This window comes from Mastacembelus armatus, chromosome 1 (assembly GCF_900324485.2).
Source record: "Mastacembelus armatus chromosome 1, fMasArm1.2, whole genome shotgun sequence".
Lineage (NCBI taxonomy): Eukaryota > Metazoa > Chordata > Actinopteri > Synbranchiformes > Mastacembelidae > Mastacembelus > Mastacembelus armatus.
Genome location: NC_046633.1, coordinates 18,766,572 through 18,786,022, shown reverse-complemented (window position 1 = coordinate 18,786,022; position 19,451 = coordinate 18,766,572). Strand labels below are relative to the sequence as shown.

Sequence of the window (19,451 nt, the reverse complement as noted above, 5' to 3'; positions counted from 1 at the left end):
CCAAATTCTGCAGGTTTGTGGTAATGGGCCCTTAGGGCCAACAGTAAACTTCAACAAAAGTCAATTCATGGCATTAGCTACCAGAAGCACTCATAATAATGAACTTGATGTTCTGCATTATATAATCATGACTAGGAAGAGGCAAAAGAGTATACAAATTCAAATGCATCAGCCAACAAATTAAATCAAACTTACTAATCAATGAATGAATCAAAATTAAATAGAAATGGCAATTACAGGATATGTCTGTCAGCACAGCACCAAGCAGCAAGCAGTACAAAAAGATCATTGAGATTTAGGTTGATGTCCACAGATTTAACTGGGCAACTCCCTGCCTTGTAAAAGTTAATGCAATAGTGCCACCAGGTGCTGGTTTCCTGTGCAATCAAACAATGGGGGTGTCACTTCAACAAGAGACACAATGTAACATTATAGACTCCTTAGATTAATTTCCTTTTGGTTCCTGATTCAAACCAATTCAAAGGCTAATATTACATCTTGTTGCAGCCACAATCTGACATACATCATGGCTGAAATGAGATAAATGTACAGGCGACTTGCAAAAGAAAGCAGGCTTAGTTTCTCTATATGCAATTCATGGAAAATGTGTTTGTCAGTTGTCAGAAAAGACCTTGCAAAGATAGTTGATGAACTCTAACACATTTGTATTTAATGTTTGTTCAGAAGACTAAAAGCCACATCAACTATAGATTTCTCCTGTGGAAAGCCTTCAGGTTTACAGGTCTTCTGTGGGTAAACAAAATCACCATGACATTACATGACGTGAACGTTGCTTTATGGTGATCTAATGTTTTACACTGGATGGTAGTGTTCTGGCACTGCTAACAGCAGCAACAGGGGTGGAAGCCTAGTCAACTTAAAGGAGTTCACTCACACAAAGCTCTGAAATCAGCTGACCCTAAAGTCAGTCTGTTCTACTGTGTTATGCTGAAGCAGACTTATAAGTTTCTAGGCCTATTCACTATGGCACTGTGTTGGTTTATGGTCTTCTCAACTAAATCTTTTAAAGAGAAACCTCTTCACATCAATTCTGTGTGATCACACTCACGCATAAAACATTTGTCTGGCCAAACATGACGATACTGCCACCTAGAGGGCAGAAGCAGAAATGGTCTACGCTGTAATATGGTTGCCTTGAAGAGCTGCTTGTAAGACCTGTTGAAATGTAAAATGTCCTTGTTTAACTACAAACCTGTTGTCAAGATCACCAATATGCAAAACACAGTGTGGCTCACTGCGTGAGTTTCAGTGCCTCAGTTGAAACCTGGATCAAATTTTAGGCGGATAAACGAGAGAAGTGGGTGTATCCCTGCAAGTATAATTCCCCCAGTCCCAAGATTCCCAGTAACACAGAGGCTAGGACACCAGTGCAAAGGTCTTGTCCTACTGGTTTAGCTGCATTCCCCACCAACACACTGACTGCACTTTGTGGTTTAAAAGGCAGCCAGGATTAAGAATGAATATTAACATACCATGCATTCTCATTATTCATAAATAAATCTACCTCTACACTAGAAAGGAAAACTACCACCTGCTAACAAGTTTAAGGAATGAGGTAAGGTCCTCTAACGAATTACCTAAAACTGTCAAACCTCAAGCATAAAAAATGCAGCACTTTAATTAGACAAATTAGACAAATTGAAGCACATTATTATCACTTTAATTTTATAGGGGAACCACAAGTACTTTAAAAGAAGGTTATACAGCGCTGTACATGTGGGAGCAGTACTGACAGACTTGATAGCCATATCCTCTCCCTTTAAATACTATTCATTTAAATGTTCTATAATCTTATAATGATACAGTGATACAATAAAAGCTTGTGTAACTGGTCCTGCAGCTTTTCTGATATGTCGATATCATTTTTGTTGGGACTGTTGTTTCCTTGTCATTTTTTCCAAAAAAGGAAAATAAAAGTTATGATCAAAAACCATACGACAGGCAGAAACTGCCAGGCTGTAATCCTGTATGACTCCCAATTCACTCACACAATAGAGAGAAAGAGAGACAGAAAGGGAGAAGGAGGGAAAAAAAAAAAAAAAAAAGAGAGATACGATTTTTATATTTTGAAGGCTGGTCTGTGATGGAAATGGGCATTAGTTCATAGTGAGGTGCAGAGAAGCACAAGCTCTATTTTCGCGCTCTCTGCAACCTCGACTCTTACTCTGCCCGACCATCAACCCGCTCGAAGGCTCACTTCCATAGCTGTGTGCTCAGCGTCTGGCCAGATCCAGTGGCAGCCCAACCACCCATAGCTGACTGAGGCTGAGCAAAGGCCATCTGGGCACCTGCACCATTCAGAGTCAATCCTGACATCTGCTGGTTCACCTGAGGAATTTAGAGAGATCAGCATGTGTAACATTAGAGCATAACAACATGAAAACCTGTAGTAATCAACTCCTAACACCTGTCTTGTCCTCAGCAGTGAATGCTGCCTGAAGATCTATTGAGATATTGTATCATTATTATGTTGAGATATGATATACCGTTGCCGAAATGTGAGACAGTGTTCCAGATCTCCTTCCTGCCATCTTGTGCTCAGTAATTTATTTTATTTATATATATATATATATATATGTGTCCCATTTTCTTGCTACTTACTATGTGTCTCCAAGTTCCTAGTACATACTGACATTGAAAAAGATGCTGTTTTGTTAGTAAGCATGAAATAAATCAAAAGACAATTAACTGTTTTTCACTAACAGGAAATTAAATAATGCTGGACGTTAAAATGCCAGAAAGACAAATTTCAGAAAGAAGATTCTATCAAAATGTTCCACATGAGTTTTAATTTCATTCAGCTGAGTAGTTCCTTCTCCTCCATTTCCGCTTTTTATTGTATTGTGCAAGAACAGTGTGCATCAACAGCACACGCAAAAAGCTTTGAGTTTAGGATGTTCCAGTGTCAACACATTGCATTCTCAAAACCTCTGTATGTACACTGGATTAGGGACGTCACTCCAGTTTTAACTTTGTGCTTGTGCTGCCATCTGGTGGCTGCTGGATGCTTCACCCACACACTGCACAGTAAAGTACTTTCCAGTACAATATTGTGCAATGCATCATCACATTTGGGTGTGGTCACATGTGAAACAAGTCACACCTGTCTGATGTGCCACACATTCGAATCAACAGCCCAACAATACAAGATTTAGTGTGGAGTCGTTTGCTACATAATCTTCCAACGATGCAGTGATCAATAAAGCAGAAACTGTCTGCATACCTGACCCATGTTCCACTGAGCCTGCTGTCCAGGCTGGATAGCGTACATGCCCTGAGCAGGCATCATGCCTGCAGGCATCGCACTACCCTGTGCTCCCATCATCCTCGGGGCCATGCCCATCACACCAGTGGCAGGCGCATTCCCGATAAAGCCATTAGGCATTGTCATCCCAACCATCATGCCTGGACTGGGCCCCATCATGGCTGCACCAGTCTGACCCATCATGGCTCCCATGACGGTTGTTGGTGGCATAGCCGTGCCCATCCCAGGGAAGGCCTGATAACCAGCAGGGGCCTGGACAGGAAACTGCATCTGGGAAGGGCCCATGAACATGCCAGCTGAGGAGGGAAGAAATGTATGTAGACAAATTTAACTTTCATTGCAGTATTTCGGTGTGAGGTATATGGTTGGGTGATTTTCTGAACTAATATGCTTGAGAGGCCTACTCGTAATGTTGGCATAGATGTTAGGAAACCTCTCTGGGAATGTGGTGAGAAACATGAACAAGTATCTACTTGCTCCTTTTGAACTTTCAGTGGGAAAAATAATACGATTGCTGAAAGTAAATCCTGAAAGTGACGGCAAAAACTAAAGACCTGTGACCCATGATAAAAAAATAAATAAAAAGGGGTATACAGGTTCAATGTGCAACAGAACTGAAGGAGACATCAGCAGTAGTCACAGGATAAATGAGGACAGACTTAAAATGTTAGGCTTTAGGTGTATTTAACAACACAGGGGACTATAGCTGGGTATAATACATTAACTAGTCAAAGTTCTGGCATGGCTGCATGCATTAAGACAGCACAGAAAGCACTTCTTCTTTTGTTGAATAGGATTTAGGGCTTTGTTGAAAGAAATTTTAACAAAAATGCCAGGCCTCAGATGGTTCTACCTATAGAGTACACGACTTCAGGACTGTCTATATGTATTGTTGGATCAGTCTTACTCATCAGTTGCATTAACTTTTAATTAAAAAAAAAAAAAAAAATCAAGCTGTTATTTCCTCACCAGCAGGGGCTGGCTGGGACATGCTGTTGGTTCCATACAGGGACAGGATGGAGTCCTTGGAGAGGGGCTTCTTGGCCATGTCATCGGTTTTAGTGGTGCTACTGCTGTCACTGAATAGATCGAGGTCTCCCTGCCCTGACCCTGAGCAGGCTCCGACTCCTGCTGCTGGAGCTTGTGTTGGGGTGCTGGCTGTGTTACTGGAGCTCACCTGGAGGGAGGCACAAAGATCTTGTGATTTAAAAGACATGCTGATGGCGAAGAAGTCTGAAATGTTACCTGGGAATGCTTCCATTGGCACTGATGATGATTTAAAGGTTCAATGTGTAATATTTAGGGTGATCTCTTAGCAGAAAGGGAAAAAAATCATTCATAAATATGTTGTCATTAGTGTGGAATCAACAGAAAATACTAACCATTTTCTTTAATTTACAATGAACCTTTTAAGTCTACATAGGGAGCAGGTCTCCTTTCACAGAGACAGCAATGTTGTGCTGCCATGTTTCTACAGTAGACCAGAATGGATAAACACTGGCTCTAGACAGGGAATTGTGTTTTGTTTTAAAGGTGATGGCCACTGAGCCTTTAATATAATTTTATAGTTATATTGTATAATATAATATAGCAATAAAATAATTGGAATGGAAATAATATGGGTTAGCACTGTTGCCTCATAGCAAGAAGGTCCCGGGTTCGCATCCCATCAGGGGCCTTTCTGTGTGGAGTCTGCATGTTCTCCCTGTGCTTGTGTGGGTTTTCTCCAGGTACTCTGGTTTCCTCCCACAGTCCAAAAACATGTATGTCAGGTTGATTGGTGACTCTAAATTGCCCATAGGAGTGAGTGTGAGTGTGTGAGGTTGTTTGTCTCTATGTGGCCCTGTGATGGACTGGTGACCTGTCCAGGGTGGACCCCTGCCTTTCACCCAGAGAGAGCTGGGATAGGCTCCAGCAGGTCCCTGTGACCCTGGTTAGGAATAAGCAGGTATAGATAATGGATGGATGGATGGAAATAATATGTTTGGTGGTAATTACATCAGCTAGACCTAAAAAGGTAAGAGCTGCAGTCATGTTCTGACAATGCATTAAAGAAGTAGTAGTAGTTAAAGTTTTTGTGAGTGACATTAAAAGGCAAACAATTAAAAAATTCATCAATAGCAATTTTGATGATTAATGATCTAATACATGTATTAAGTGTTAAAGCAAAACATTTGCTATTCTTCTCTGTTTATGTCATTGTATAATGAATATATTTGGGTTTATGTTGGTTGGACAAAGCAGACACTTATGCAACATCATCATATGCTCTAAAGACCTTGATGATCAGCACTATGTATAATCAAAGCAATTCTCAATAAATACATCACTAATGAAAATAATCTTTTGATTCAAATGTTTCATCATTGCCTGATTTGCTGCATTCATTTGCTGATATGCGTTTCTGTTTCTCTTTCATCTGAGCTCACTGCCTCTCAGTTTAGTGCTGCTGTTTTGTGGGCTGTTAATGTTGATGGTTATCATTTGACTTTTTAGTTTTTACTGCACACTTAATTTCAGTTATACAACTAGACAGTTGTTACTGTCAAGCCCTTCAGAGCAATTTTCAGAAATGAGTATTAAATCTGGACTAGGGAATTCCTACTTGGTCTTACCTGAGAAAAATGAGCTGCGGGTGTTGATGCGGGGAGGGGGTTGGATACCATAGGGCCAAATATATCAAGGTCATTGCAGCTCTGGCTTGTGCTTGTGCTACCATTGTTAGTTGATGCAGCTGCTGGTGCATCTGCAACAGAAAGGTGAAAGAACTGGTTTTACCAGCCTGAGAAAAAATAAAAAAATCAACACTGTGAGACTCCTATAAAAGAATCCACTGGTGATTTCCCAATGAAATTCTACCTGCATTCACTAAGAACTTATGAACAATATAAATAAAATCCTAATACAACATCTAATTACTGTGAAAAGTGGTTTAAAACCAACAAACTGTATGAGCTGATTTGGAATATGTGTTGTCTTTGTATTTATTTAACTGCAGTGCCCTCCCACTGCTGCAGAACTGCCCACACAGTGAGGATAATGGTTAGTACAATAAAAAATTAATCAGCATACCCTTATTAGCTTATTGGCCACAAAACAAATAAAACAGTAAGCATGCCATCCAAACATTGCAATGCCCCTCACAGCCAATCAGTAAAATAAATATTAATTAGTCATCTTCTTTAAACTGTGAATGAAATAGCTGTAATGAAGAGGTAACGCAGATTATTCCTAAGTATCGACGTTCAGTTACCAATGCCTGGGCTTACTGAAAAGACACGGATGAGTTAATTAAAATTAAAAGAAGAACAATAACTTGTAGTTCTACATCAAGACGGAAGTGCCCACATAAATTTCCATCATGCAGTGTAAGTCTTACTTTAAGTGACGCAGCAATGGATTCATGAGGAAGCCAGTACTTGGAATCTCTAACCAATGCTGACAAGACTCACTTGCCATATTTCCATATGACTGAGGTGCCTGTGCTGTCAAATGCAAATGCGATCACTCTCATTTTATGATGTGTTAAACTGTCCCCATCCCGATTCATACAACTGGTTCACGGCATATTATTTTCCTATTCTGTCTGATTTTTTGCAATGTCTAACAATGGGTCTCCAAAAAGCACCCATGTCCAAATGCCCAAAGATGTACATCTGCTTTTTAAACAAAACAAGAAGTTACTTGGTAGTTTCTAACATCACTGAGTCAGCTGCTGTGACACTTCCTCTTGCTACCTCCCCCAGAAAAAAAAAAAAAAAAAAAAAAACAGCTCTGCGGTGGATTACTAGTACAAAGATTTTTTTTAATGTAAGGCAGGAAATGTTTTATGGCTTGCATTAACACAAGCTTAAAAGTCCAGCTTGAGAGACAGCAAAGTAGATCTGACATCAGTGAGGAGACACTATCAAGAATATATAGTAAAGGTGATTGTTGTGGTTTGGCCACCGATCCTTGGCACATTATCAAAGCTAAATGCAGTTATCTCTTGCTGTGAGGGCACAGTGATACATAATGTCAGGTCTAACACATTACCGCATCAGCATGCTACACAGGTTACAGGTGAACTATCAAATATACAGTGGTTCCTAAATGCCATTTACAAGCTAAATATCAGTGTGAATATCAGTAATGAAGACTTAGGTGACATCCTAAGTCCATAAAAAGGCTATCCGATAATTTATTTCTTCTGCAGAGGTGGACAGTAAACAGAAAACAATTACAAGATAAAGCCTTATTCAGCACTGATTCCATAAATGGTATCTCAGTCTCAGTGTGCACATTCATATGGCCTATTACAGATTATTTTAATTTTCCTGTACCTAGCAGGCAAGTGCAAAAGTACTCACCAAGGCCTAGGAGGTTCACAGAGGGTTCTGAAGTCTTAACAGGACTGATTTTAGGAACTGGCCTAGGCTCTTCACTCTTAAAAGTGCAAAGGAAAATCAGCAGAACACACTGATTATGGACAAAAACAATGCACAGGTGCTTGTTTACAAAACTCTACTCATGAGGGAGTGAGTGTGAGAGTGTGTGTGTGTGTGTAATACCTTGGTGTAGGATGACACCTTGTTCCCTCGGTCTGGCTCTCTATCTTTCTTGCTATCTTTTGGCTGAACACAGGAAAGAAACTCAAAGTAAATGAGAAGTTCAATTATAAAGGGGCAAGACTGAGAGCAGAATCATCTTTATATTAAAATGCTCAAAATTTTGCTTAGTACGTACACTGCTCCCATTGGTCACATGCTTGCTGTAGTATTTCTTCTTCTCATATTTATCCCTGATGAAGAATTCCACTGCTCTGAGGTCAGAATTAAGGAGGCAACAAACAAACAGCCTAACCTGACTAGCTTTTTACAGCATGTCACTTTGAAGTTCTTTTACATGCGTCTGTGAAGGATACTGGTCCGTCTGAGGTCTTCTGAAACTGTCGGGAAGGTTGGCTTCATAAAGCTTCCTGGCCTTGGTGTTACCCATCTCCTGTATACTCTGAAAAAAGGAAAGACAGCTGGAATGATTTATCAATTAATCAGAAGCTTAATCTTCTACAAATTGCATAACCTAGTCATTTTTCAGGACATGTTTTTGTTTGTTTCTAAATTATTTTATAAACTACATGTCTTTAATTGGGAAAGTAACTGACAGCCCTACAACAAGCACTAATCCTTTGACGTTCGTGGGTTTGTAATTTGAAATTTAAAACTGAAAACCTGAATTACAATATAGTGGCCTGGAGGAAAGTAAGGCCCTCGTCTGTCAGAGAGGGTCTGACAAGTGAAGTTCTCAGGCTGCATCATGGGAAGTGTAGGATTTAGGATTTAGCATTAAGTTTGACCCACGGTAGGGTCTGAAAAAAAGGACATCTCATTATGAACTTTGACTTATTTTTGTTACCTACTTTGTAGGTATGTAATATGAAATTACTGAAGTGGTCCTTTAATGTGAAAATGGTAGTTCACTTATGCTGTGAAAGGACACATGGTTAAAAATGCATATGAACCTAATGAAACTAATTTGGATTCAGGGGGTTGTAAGCTGTTGTTACATGGTGAACTGTCATTCTGTGTGACTGAGTCCAAACACACAGACAAAAAGCAGTACCTGGATTTGTTCTGTGGTCCATTGGTCCAGGTTGACTGACTTCACTCTGGATATGTGTACTCCCAGGTTCCTGTGGATGCCAGCACAGCGGATGCAGATAAACACTCCCAGATTCCAGGATGCCCATCTTGGACCTGATAAAACAAGAAAAACAGAGATGCCTGAAGGAACCCAGGGACATGCTCGATCTTGTCGTGACTTCAAGAGCCAGTAAAAGGCTGGAAAAAAGACTGAGGTTTGTCTGGGGGACCTGCCACCTTTGGTTAGAGGCTGGTAAAGGCGGACAGCCGGGCGGAGAGAGGCTGTGTGTGGGGCTAGTGCAGATGTAGAGGAGTTAGCTGGTTAGCTCCCGGTTTAGCTTAAAGATGTCAGCTGACCAGCGTTAGCAAGTTACCCACGAGCGGGTTAGCTTAGCACGGCTAACCAGCGCAGATGCTATCCTGTTAGGATTAACTGTGAACTCTGTGTAGGACAAATGGTGAATGTCGACAGCATGAACGTCGTACCTTTCGCTTCGCAGTCGGCGCAGTACTTGTTGTCCTCCTCTCTCAGCATTTTGGACAGGATGGCCTGGTGCTGCTCGTTCAGTTTCAGGGCCTTCTCTCTCTCCGAGCGGGTCGTCATATTCACGGCTTCAGTGGGGCTCTCTTAATTAAAGAACTCTACTTTAATCAGTCATCAGTCGAAACAGGTTTCTGATAAAAGAACATAATCAGAGCGATGGTCGCCTCCGACAGGGACAGGAAAACACCCGGAACCGGAATCCCTTCTCCGCCCAGTTATTCTGGAGCTGACGCGGCGGCCGCACCGGATTGGACGACACATGTGACGTCGACTGACGCACAGACTTTCTTATGAATTAACTTGGAAAGATGCCTAGATCAATAATCAGAGAGCTGTTCTGAATATGATACACCTGTATTTATTGAATATGAACAAGAACATATATACAAACAAACTGAATATATGTAATACACTTCAGAAAGATAAAACCAATTCCCATAGGTATATACTAACCTACGGTGCATTGTTGATTAAACATGGCAAATAAAAGTAGGCTCAAAGGAAACATGTCATCAAGAGAAACCTTTCCCCCCTGTTGAGGATTAATCTTTCCATGAAGCATAACAAACTTTACACTGATTTGTGGAAACTACAAAATATATTTCAATACATCAGAATGTAACAATAATTTAATAGATTTAGATGTTCTGAGACTTTTTAAAAGGACACTCTGTACATAAAGTACAGTTCTCAATTTAAAAAATACTGACGCCTAAACTGGTCAATTAAAATACTAATTTAATAACGTGCACTACAATCGTGAGACAGATATACATACTGTACAACAAATCATTATCCTCAGTGCTTTCCTTGCACAATTACTCTTCATTTTATCTGGCACAAATATACATAATTAATTAGAAACACTGGTGGATAAGTGGTGCTTGAGATGGCTAATGCACCACTGGCTTAGACAAAGGTTTCCAGGCGGATCTTGAAGTTATTATCTTGGTGCCTCACTGCAATCCCATAGCGGAGCAGCATCTCTACGTATGGTGGCCAGAATCGTTCATTTATCAGCACATAGGGGTCATGTGGGGTGTTAAGCATCTTGTTCATGAGTTCCTGCAAGGCAACAGAAGACAGGGCTAGGCTGGGGTTAAGCATTTCAACAGTGCAAATGATAACTTACAGAGCATACAGTGAGTTGACAATCACATTAACACAGAGTGTATTAGGTTTTTAATTTCTTTTTTCTTCTTCTCTTGCATTCAGTAATACAAACTGAGCTGACAAAGGATAGATGAGGAGAAATTACATCTGGCAAAAGTCCTGCCCTATAATTAAATATTGAAATGTATGTATGTATGTACACTACTCACAAAAAGTTAGGGATATTCGACTTTCAGGTGAAATTTATGGAAAATGTAAAAAGTTCATACTACAGTGATATTATATCATGAAAGTAGGGCATTTAAGTAGAAGTATGCAATGGTAATTTCTTCATCTCAAACAATTTATTGAAACAAAAGCTAACAACAGAACAACAAAAAATTTCAATGTCTCAATAACTTGTCAATTGTTAGGTGTCGTCATGATGTCAAAATGTGAACAGATGATGAAGAGGACTGTTTAAATACGAACTGTCATTGAACCAGAACATTTAGTGGTCGATGGTCATGGATCAGACACTTGTTGTGATTTTTGTGGTTAATCACCTTGTTAGAGAACATCATGTTATGCAATAAGTATTGAAACATTGAACAGTTGGACATTCAAAAGTTTAGAGAAGGTCAAATTAAGTTCAGCTGTAAAGGTTATAGTGCATTTTAGGTGCATTCTGAAATTCTGAAAAAGTCAAATATCCCTAACTTTTTGTGAGTAACCAGACTCTGTGTACAGTTCTGGGAGTTGATATGGTTGCTGAACACTGCTGACCTACATATCTACCTACTATCATTCACAAGCAAAATGTGACTGCAGTCTTGTAACCAAGAGGAGGAGTGGAAATGATAGGGATTAGATGATAACTATTTGTCTTTATAGAAAATATAAACTATATTATAGCCTTGGTTTTATTACTGGCATTACACACTAGCCGACATCAAACACAGGTGGGAGTTAACATATTTATTGATTAGACAGAGTCTGCATCTCTGCAGAAACATTTCCCAACCGACATTTTGATTTGTTGTACCAGGAAAAACACACGCGTAATTAATAACATTAACCATGACTCTGTAACTACTAAGGGTAATGGAACTGATCATATAAAAAGAAGCATGTGGATTGTTATTTACTATATTAATTACAGCCGTGCTTTTTCTTCTTCCAGTATATAAAACCAATTGCTGTTAATAACCTCAATCAGGACCTGCATACTTCAAAAGACATGGACCATGAAGGTACACAGCTAAAAGCAGATACCACTATGAAACTGTTCTATATTGTTAACCTTTCAAACAATGTTTTAACACATTATTATTCAGAAGCTTCACAAAGTACACCACCCCCTTCACTACTTTGAGTTGTAAATTTCATTATAAAATGAAATCTAAAATGGATAAAACTGATATTTGCCTATCTACACTCAATTGAAAACATGTTTTTTTCCTAATTTATTAAAAAATATTTTTAAAAAACTTAAATTGCTGGACAGCAACTTGTCCTGGTCTCTCCATACAGACCTCTTTGTAAGGCTGTCCCTCAAGAAAACCTTTTTCTTTTTAATTTTCTTCCTAAGGGTTTGAAACTTTTATAGTTTTGTAAAAAAAAAAAAAAAAAAAAAAAAACATTTTGGTTACTTCATTATGAAATGTACACTGATGGGCATGCATGGCATTCTAATCCAAGGCACTGTACAGTATATAAAATTATTTTGCAGTTTACTAGTTACACCTGACAGTATAAAGAAATAGCAAAACTGTTCCAAAATGATCATACCCCTGCTTCACTGCCTCTCATAAGTTTCAACAAAAATATTATCACCTCCTTCAAAGGATGATTTATTGCAGGACTGTTGTATTAGACTGCACTGATTTTAACCTAGTGCACCTAATAACTGCCAACTGAGGGTAAGTGTAGCAATTCCTGCTGAAAATCTGCAGTGATTCTGTTTATGGGAGAACTGAGGTTTTTTGAATATCACAATTAGGTTCTTAAAGGAAGGACAAACAAAACCAATTCAATTCATCTTACCTGTAGTGTTGTGAGAAATCTCAATTCTCTCTCTCTCAAAACACGAAAAAAGCAGGAATTCACCAGAACTAGATGGTTTGTGATTTGCCTTTAACCAATGACTTGTATATGAAATTACCATCATAATATTAACATCAAAGTTGATTATTTACTGCATCAAAACCCACCTCTAGAATTTCAGCCAGTGAAATCAGGTCTTCATTCAACTCTACTTCACTGCTCTGAAAATGATAGCAAAACATTTTAAGCAACAGTGGTGTAGTAACAGCAAGAAAATAGGTACCAGAAACACAGATGATCAGCAAAGACAGCACAGGTCACAGTACCTTCTTCCTTTTGTTTGAGCTGAGATCATCCTGAGGGAGAGGAACATGATTCCCCAGGATATCTCCCAGACACTCCATCAGCCTCTCATGGTAGAACTTCATTTTCGCCATTTTTGCCTTCATGTCCTGCAGCAAACTGTGAAGTGCATGTCAACACACTCAATTTTCAAAGTCGTCCTACCAAATACCTTGTCATTGTTTTATTAAAAGTCAAATATTTGCTCTATTACTTTCTTTTCACGTTTCTGTTACTCTTCACATGGTTTGCTGTCCTGTCAGAGACACACCTCAAAACTTGAAGTCCGCTGGTTTAGCCTGACGCTGCCATCACACTAACCTGTGCTCTGACAATTTTTCCTTTTCCTTCTGAAGTCGTTCAATGTGATCGCTGACAGCTAACAGCACCTGTGTCTTCTCCTCCAGCCACTTCCGTTCACTATAAAAAAAGTATAATATGCAGAGTAAAGTACAGAGAAAGGTCTGTGAATGGTTTGTTCCATTTACTTGTAAATGTCCTGAAGATGGGATGGTAAATCAGGAAGCCTGCAGTAAAACTGAAATGGTTACGTACAGTTCTTTTGTTTCTTTTAGTTTGTCTCTTTTTGCTTCATAGCAAGAAACAACCAGCTCAAGTTCAGAGCACAACTTGAGCATCTGTGAAAAAACAAAGGACAATTAATAACCAGAGAAAAGGATTAATGCATTTGGCAAGTGATAAGACATATATTGCAATGCTGCTGTTCACACATACCTCCGCTTTTCCCGCTTGAAGTAAAATTTCAGCATTTTCTATCAACACTTGATGGAGCAAAATAAATACATGAAATTTGAAAAATGCAAATAATCTGTAATGAAACATTCAATACTGTTGAGGTAACCATTCCTCTTTGATATGGAGGGCTGGAAACACACTTTGATATAGTCCCAAAATATGAAATGAAACTTTTTTTCAGCAGTGATGCTTGATGCAGCAATTTCACACAAGGCTAGTTGTATTCTTTGGAATGAGGAGGACTGAAGCATAAAACAGTAGCACTTATTACTGATAATCACACTCCAGTTAAATTACACTATGATTACAGCTTCTATCTCAGTGTTATTGGAGGACTTACAGTTAGGCTCCATTGTCAGCCACTGCTTCAGTTCAGTTTCTGTTGCAATCAGCTGATTTTGTGCCTATGAACATTCCCAAAGTAAAAAACATACAAGCAAAATATTTACAATAAAGAGTGGTGACGGTATTGATTGATTACTGAGTTAAGATATTTACATGCACACGTGTGGCCGTATTTAGGTCCTTTTGTCCTAATATTGTTTTTTAAATATATCTCATGTATAAAGCTGAAACTAGACTAGAAACTAGACTTTAACAGTTATAGAGTTATAAGTATTTATTTTTCTTTTAACAAAAATGTCAAACATTCCCCACTTTTAGCTTCTCGAAGTTGGACATTTGATGCTTCTCTCCAGTGAATCATCAAGAAAAGAACTTGCAAATTTATACTGAAAATCATCTTGTGACTGTAACAGCTCAAAATGTCAAGCGTTTCTAGACATGTTATTTAAAGGTTCTCCAAGTTGTGTACAGAACAACGCACATCAGAAATGACCGTGTACAATGATCTCACCAGTTCTTGTGGATTCTCACAGGACTCGGGTTCACGCAGCATAATTTCATTGTGGACCTACAACACAGACGCACACAGTCTGCGGTTAGTACCTTTTCTACGCACCTGGTGCATGGTTAGAGCCAGAGGGTGGGCTGGGTGGTCAGGTTAAAACAAGAGGTTACCTCTTCCAGCAGAGCAAACTGATCCTGACACACGTCCAGTAGCTCAGCCTGGGCCGCCTCCGACAGCCCGGCTGCCGCCGCCTGACCGCCTGGGTTCACCTCAGCCTGGACACGGAGACACAAGGTCAAAGACCGTCGAATTTCAGAGCACAGACAAAGCTGGGACAGCATCGTTACAGGTTAGCTTTCGTGCTTTTTGCTAGATAATTCACCAAAGCGTTTGTGTTAGCAAGGCCGATGTTCTCTGTCATTAACCTGCAGAAAGACGCTCTACGTTACTGTGTACATATCTGAGACACGGGGATTAGTCAAGGGATGGCAGTCTTACCATAACTTGTAAGTTTCCCTTGTGTTTCCTCCCTGAGCGGACAACAAAACTTTTTCAAAATACCGCCAACTCTGATGACGTAACGCCTGCGACAGAGCAGAGTGTCGAAGCGCATTGCGGCTGCGCAGGACTGCGCAAGTGCAGTCATGAATGAGCTCTGCTCAGTTTGTGTCTAGTTTGGAGGCGCCATGTAGATTAGCTTCACGGCAGATCATCGTTTTTCTCGACGAATAGATCATGGTTTGTTAGGGTCAGTCTGAAAAGACATACAACATGAACCATCTTTAGACAACACCCTGACCCTCCAGACTGACAAAGCATAACTTTACATGGTTAAAAGTCAAAGGAGGAGCTAGTTAACACGTAGAACTTGTACTTATCCCCATATTTATTTGGGATGTGAAGATTTTATATACAAATTATGCTTATTTGAGAAATTACATCTTTATATTGTTAAATTTTCTACAGATAAAAAAAAGTTAAAATGATATTGATGATTGATTAAAATGATATTTTCAGCTACAACATTAATTTTTGCTTACACAATCACACATCAGCAACAATAAGTCAAGAAGGACCATTTTTCCAATGTGTTGCAGGATAGGGTGGCCTACATTTGCTCACTTTTACTTTGAACATTTACAGTTTCAGTCTGAGCAATATTCAAGCAGAGCAGTTTAGTCCAAAAGATGGGCTACTGTAAGGGTCCAGTCAGGGTGCAGGTGGTTCAGGTTCCTTTTGGGTCCAACTGGACTGGACAGAAAGACAGTATATAGCCTACATAATCTTTTCTCTTTACTTATGTTCTAGTTTCTGACCCTGAGAGGGAGAAAGGGAGACAGACTCTCACTGTTACGGGATCTGATGTCATAGGCCACACATAGCCTTATGATTATTCAGTATTTATTTTATTGAAATATTTTATTTTTCAAAACATACACTCACAGTAACAGCCACACACACACACACACACATACACACACACACACACACACACACACACACACACACACACACACACACACACCATGGCTGGTTAAGTGCTCATTGAAGTGGAGTCCACCCGCCCTGTAAACACCAGCAGGTGTCTCTGTTCAGCTCTTTTGCTCCTCAGTGTCAAAGCAAGAGGCTGGAGTTTGCAGCTTTGTCAGCATCTGCACTTTCTTCTTCTTTCCCCATTTCCCTACTGTTTTTAAATTATTTCAGAATTTCACATATAGTTATAGAGAAGCTTTTTCTGTAACTATTTGTTTTGGTCTGACGTGATTTATTGGATGACCCCTTCATATTTGGATGTGCCAGGGACAGCTCATGTTTATTTTTAGTTATTAATGTATCTGTTTATTTTTATAATTTGCCTCTTGCCACTAAGAAATTCAGTTTTGCATCACATATGTCTGGTAAATACCTTTACCACCTGAGCGAATTATTAAATTATCACAACTACCTTCACTCATTTAGGTCTAAATTATCCACCCACTCCTTTTCTTTGGAAAGCATTTGAGATCACATTTATGTGCTGCTATTGTGTAATGTTTGGGGATTTTCTCTAAAATCTTTATTCACATAGGCAAACTTTTAAATAGGGACTACAGCTCATGTTGCTGGTGCAGTTTTGGTAGTGCATATTAACTAAGAGCTCAACCAATATTAGACCAGCAAAGGAAGACCTGCTTATCATTATTTCACTATACAACAGTTATTTCAAGAACAATTGAATTATTATTTTTATAGATAAAATGACTGGCAAGGAGGATGATGTATCTACATTTTAGCAGTCTTTTTTCTATTTTTAATTCCCAACTTCAATTAGAAGCTTTTTTTAATGATTTATAAACATTTTTTTAATATTATGGGGCTTATCTGTAGTAATTACCCTCTTCCAAACTCCAGCTAGATATGACATAACCTACTGCTGCTGTAACAGCTGTAGCAGTGAGGCACTGGCAGCCGGTGAAAATTTTTTTCTTTCAAATTAATAACAATGCAAAATGTCCATAATACAGGAGCAAATCTGCATGTCCTTCTCCTGGCTTTCTCTCTCAGCAGCAGATTGTGAGAAAATATAGTGTTCACTGGTTTTATATGTTTTCAAGTAGCATACAAACTCACATAGCCTGGATTATTTGAATGATCAACTAGAATTTGATTAATATGCAAATTTCCGAACAAACCGTTCCATTTGAGCCTTCAGCACAGCCTAATTAATCAACAGTTAAAGGAAATTAATACATACATCAATTCTGTCAGGAACATGCTTAGTTCAATCGCCCGTAAAATTGAAGTTTGAAGTATTAACTGGCTCCACAGGAAGGCTATGATTAAAACTCTACAATTCAGCTCTATTTAGATATATAGAGTGATTTAACTTCAGGCAAATATAAAGTCATTTACAGATCTCCTTTTTATACTTCAATAAAAATAATACCACTGCTACTATGACTATAACCAGTACTAATATTGATAATAATGAATTAAGGAACTATTTGAGGCCTATGGATATACATTGCTGTGTATATTTTATTTTTGAGAAACGTACCACAAACAATTAAATCATTTCAGTGGCTGCCTTAAATGTTGTCACTCGACCAGTGTCTCAGATATTAATTTACACTTTGCACCTGAGACAGTTTTCCACAAGGTGCAAATAACAGAATAAAGAGAGAGAGAGGGAGAGAGAGTATGAAAAGGGGAGGGGAAAGAGTAGAAAAGAGCGAGGGCTGTACTATTGTTTCAGTAGGGACTCATGCATCAAACTTCAATTTTCCGGACGATTGAAGTAGTGATTTTTTCCATCTTGAAGTGAAATCCTGAAATACACTTAAGACCTCCAGATTAATTACCACGAAGTGGTCCCTCAGACTGTAGTATTACTTATCGCCGAGCTCGCCTGACAAGCCCTCATAAAATAAGCAAGTGAAATCCATAAACTTAGCCTGCCTTAACACCCTCTCCCTTCATAAATATGCTTGAGTCATAATAGGCTCCAGAAGCAGAAGACACACACACACACACACACACACACACACACACACACACTGCAATATACTATGTGCCTCAAAACAAAGAATCAGTTCTTAAGAATGAGTTTTAATTGACATGTTCCTATTTGCACATCACTTTACAAAATAACTGAATGGAATTGAACTGAATTGATTTTTTTCTTTGGATGTACCTTTAAAAATCATACATTACCTTCAATTTAGTAAACCTTAATAAATATTAAAAGTAACGCTTTAATTTTATCCCCTGAGTGCCACCATATTTAAAATATAATCATAAATAGTAAATAATAGTGGAATTGTAACAGGTAAAATGACATTTTAATTATTCATTAATTTACAGTATTTGTCAGCAAGTATACATTTTTCTATGGAGGTATATTTTATATTATTGAACCTACTTTATTGTTATTCATTAGCTGTTTACATGGCAGCCTCCACAACTGGGTGTCCACAGGAGGCCTTATAGTTTTTAACTAATACATCACTTATTTATGCTTCTAACTCCATTATAGACATTTATTAACAGTTTGTATTCTGATTATAATAAACACTAGTGGTATTAAAAATAAAGTGTCACCAAATGTTTTTACTAAGACTAATTTTCCTCTACAGGAATTACAATAGCGCTGGTCTTATTAAGTGCTTACTGGCCTATAAGCTTATTCAACTTGTCCTGAACAAAATTTAAAAAAATAAATAAAAAGAGCAAACACTATAAAACAACTCACAAGAAGACAGCTCTACTTATCATTCCTCTTAACAAAGAGGGTTAAACGGGAGGCAGCCTTTTGAGTTTCTCTTCTGGACACCCTCTTTCTCACATCACCATGTTTTCAGCTTCATTAAACTCCTTAAAGACAAAAGAAATAAAGAGGCAAAAGCAGAAAAAAAGAGATGAGAAGAAAACAAACAAAAGAACTCCCTAACCAGACTCTGGCATAAATGTCACAGTCTAAACTCTTTATGGCTCCCTACTTAACATTAAAAACACTTTCAACAAAATCCATTTCTTGTTTAGAAAACCTTCTTGGACAGAAGTCAAACATATTATTCCAAGGCTAAAAAGCGGAGGAGGACAAGCGGCTCACAAAAAAGGGGCAGTTTCATTGTAATTCATTGACTTGTTCAAAACGCCAGCCAAAGAAAGGGGCTAGACATTAATAGCCGCAGATGCCCTTATGAAGGGAGAGTCTATGTAGGCATTATGGCCTTTGTTCGCACCCAGTTAAACTGTTTAAAAGGAGGGTTAACTCAATCCATCAAATTGTCTGAAATTGTGAGGAAATTTCAAAAACCATATGGCCTCCAAACGTTTGCGTCCTTTTTGTGCGGTGGGACACACTTGTCTCAGTATTGCTGCCTGCGGGGGACCGGCCCTGCTCCTTTGTGGCTCGTCCCATCAGGGAACGCT

The 19,451-nt window shown here is 38.8% G+C and overlaps 2 protein-coding genes across 2 annotated transcripts; both read right to left on the bottom strand.

Annotated features, from left to right (window-relative positions):
• Nucleotides 1–1,659: 1,659 nt before the first annotated feature.
• Nucleotides 1,660–9,676, bottom strand: LOC113128590 (stromal membrane-associated protein 1-like). The gene is made up of 10 exons (XM_026304031.1): nucleotides 9,394–9,676; nucleotides 8,888–9,021; nucleotides 8,190–8,275; nucleotides 8,012–8,087; nucleotides 7,837–7,899; nucleotides 7,636–7,711; nucleotides 5,902–6,032; nucleotides 4,256–4,463; nucleotides 3,245–3,582; nucleotides 1,660–2,349 (listed from the first exon to the last, which is right to left on the bottom strand). Exons 1-10 carry the CDS (start codon nucleotides 9,509–9,511, stop codon nucleotides 2,215–2,217), a joined length of 1,365 nt encoding a protein of 454 aa, XP_026159816.1. The 5' UTR covers nucleotides 9,512–9,676; the 3' UTR covers nucleotides 1,660–2,214.
• Nucleotides 9,677–9,793: 117 nt separating this feature from the next.
• Nucleotides 9,794–15,119, bottom strand: cenpk (centromere protein K). Its single transcript, XM_026304042.1, has 10 exons — nucleotides 15,036–15,119; nucleotides 14,708–14,812; nucleotides 14,544–14,600; nucleotides 14,028–14,091; nucleotides 13,667–13,713; nucleotides 13,487–13,569; nucleotides 13,253–13,351; nucleotides 12,916–13,051; nucleotides 12,757–12,810; nucleotides 9,794–10,516 (listed from the first exon to the last, which is right to left on the bottom strand). The coding sequence occupies exons 1-10, from the start codon at nucleotides 15,036–15,038 to the stop codon at nucleotides 10,361–10,363; spliced, it is 804 nt and encodes a 267-aa protein (XP_026159827.1). The 5' UTR covers nucleotides 15,039–15,119; the 3' UTR covers nucleotides 9,794–10,360.
• Between the last annotated feature and the right edge of the window lie 4,332 nt (nucleotides 15,120–19,451).

What these genes read in the sequence shown, in the direction of transcription:
- cenpk (XM_026304042.1), bottom strand. An exon ending in GCTGACAATGGAGCCTAACT is followed by an intron (nt 13,714 to 14,027) that starts GTAAGTCCTCCA and finishes TGCTCCATCAAG; the next exon opens with TGTTGATAGAAAATGCTGAA. An exon ending in CACTGGCTGAAATTCTAGAG is followed by an intron (nt 10,517 to 12,756) that starts GTGGGTTTTGAT and finishes GTTGCCTTGCAG; the next exon opens with GAACTCATGAACAAGATGCT.
- LOC113128590 (XM_026304031.1), bottom strand. Translation starts at nt 9,511, where the DNA reads ATGACGACCCGCTCGGAGAGAGAGAAGGCCCTGAAACTGAACGAGCAG. An exon ending in GTCCCAGCCAGCCCCTGCTG is followed by an intron (nt 3,583 to 4,255) that starts GTGAGGAAATAA and finishes TTCCCTCCTCAG; the next exon opens with CTGGCATGTTCATGGGCCCT. An exon ending in CTCAGTGGAACATGGGTCAG is followed by an intron (nt 2,350 to 3,244) that starts GTATGCAGACAG and finishes TAAATTCCTCAG; the next exon opens with GTGAACCAGCAGATGTCAGG.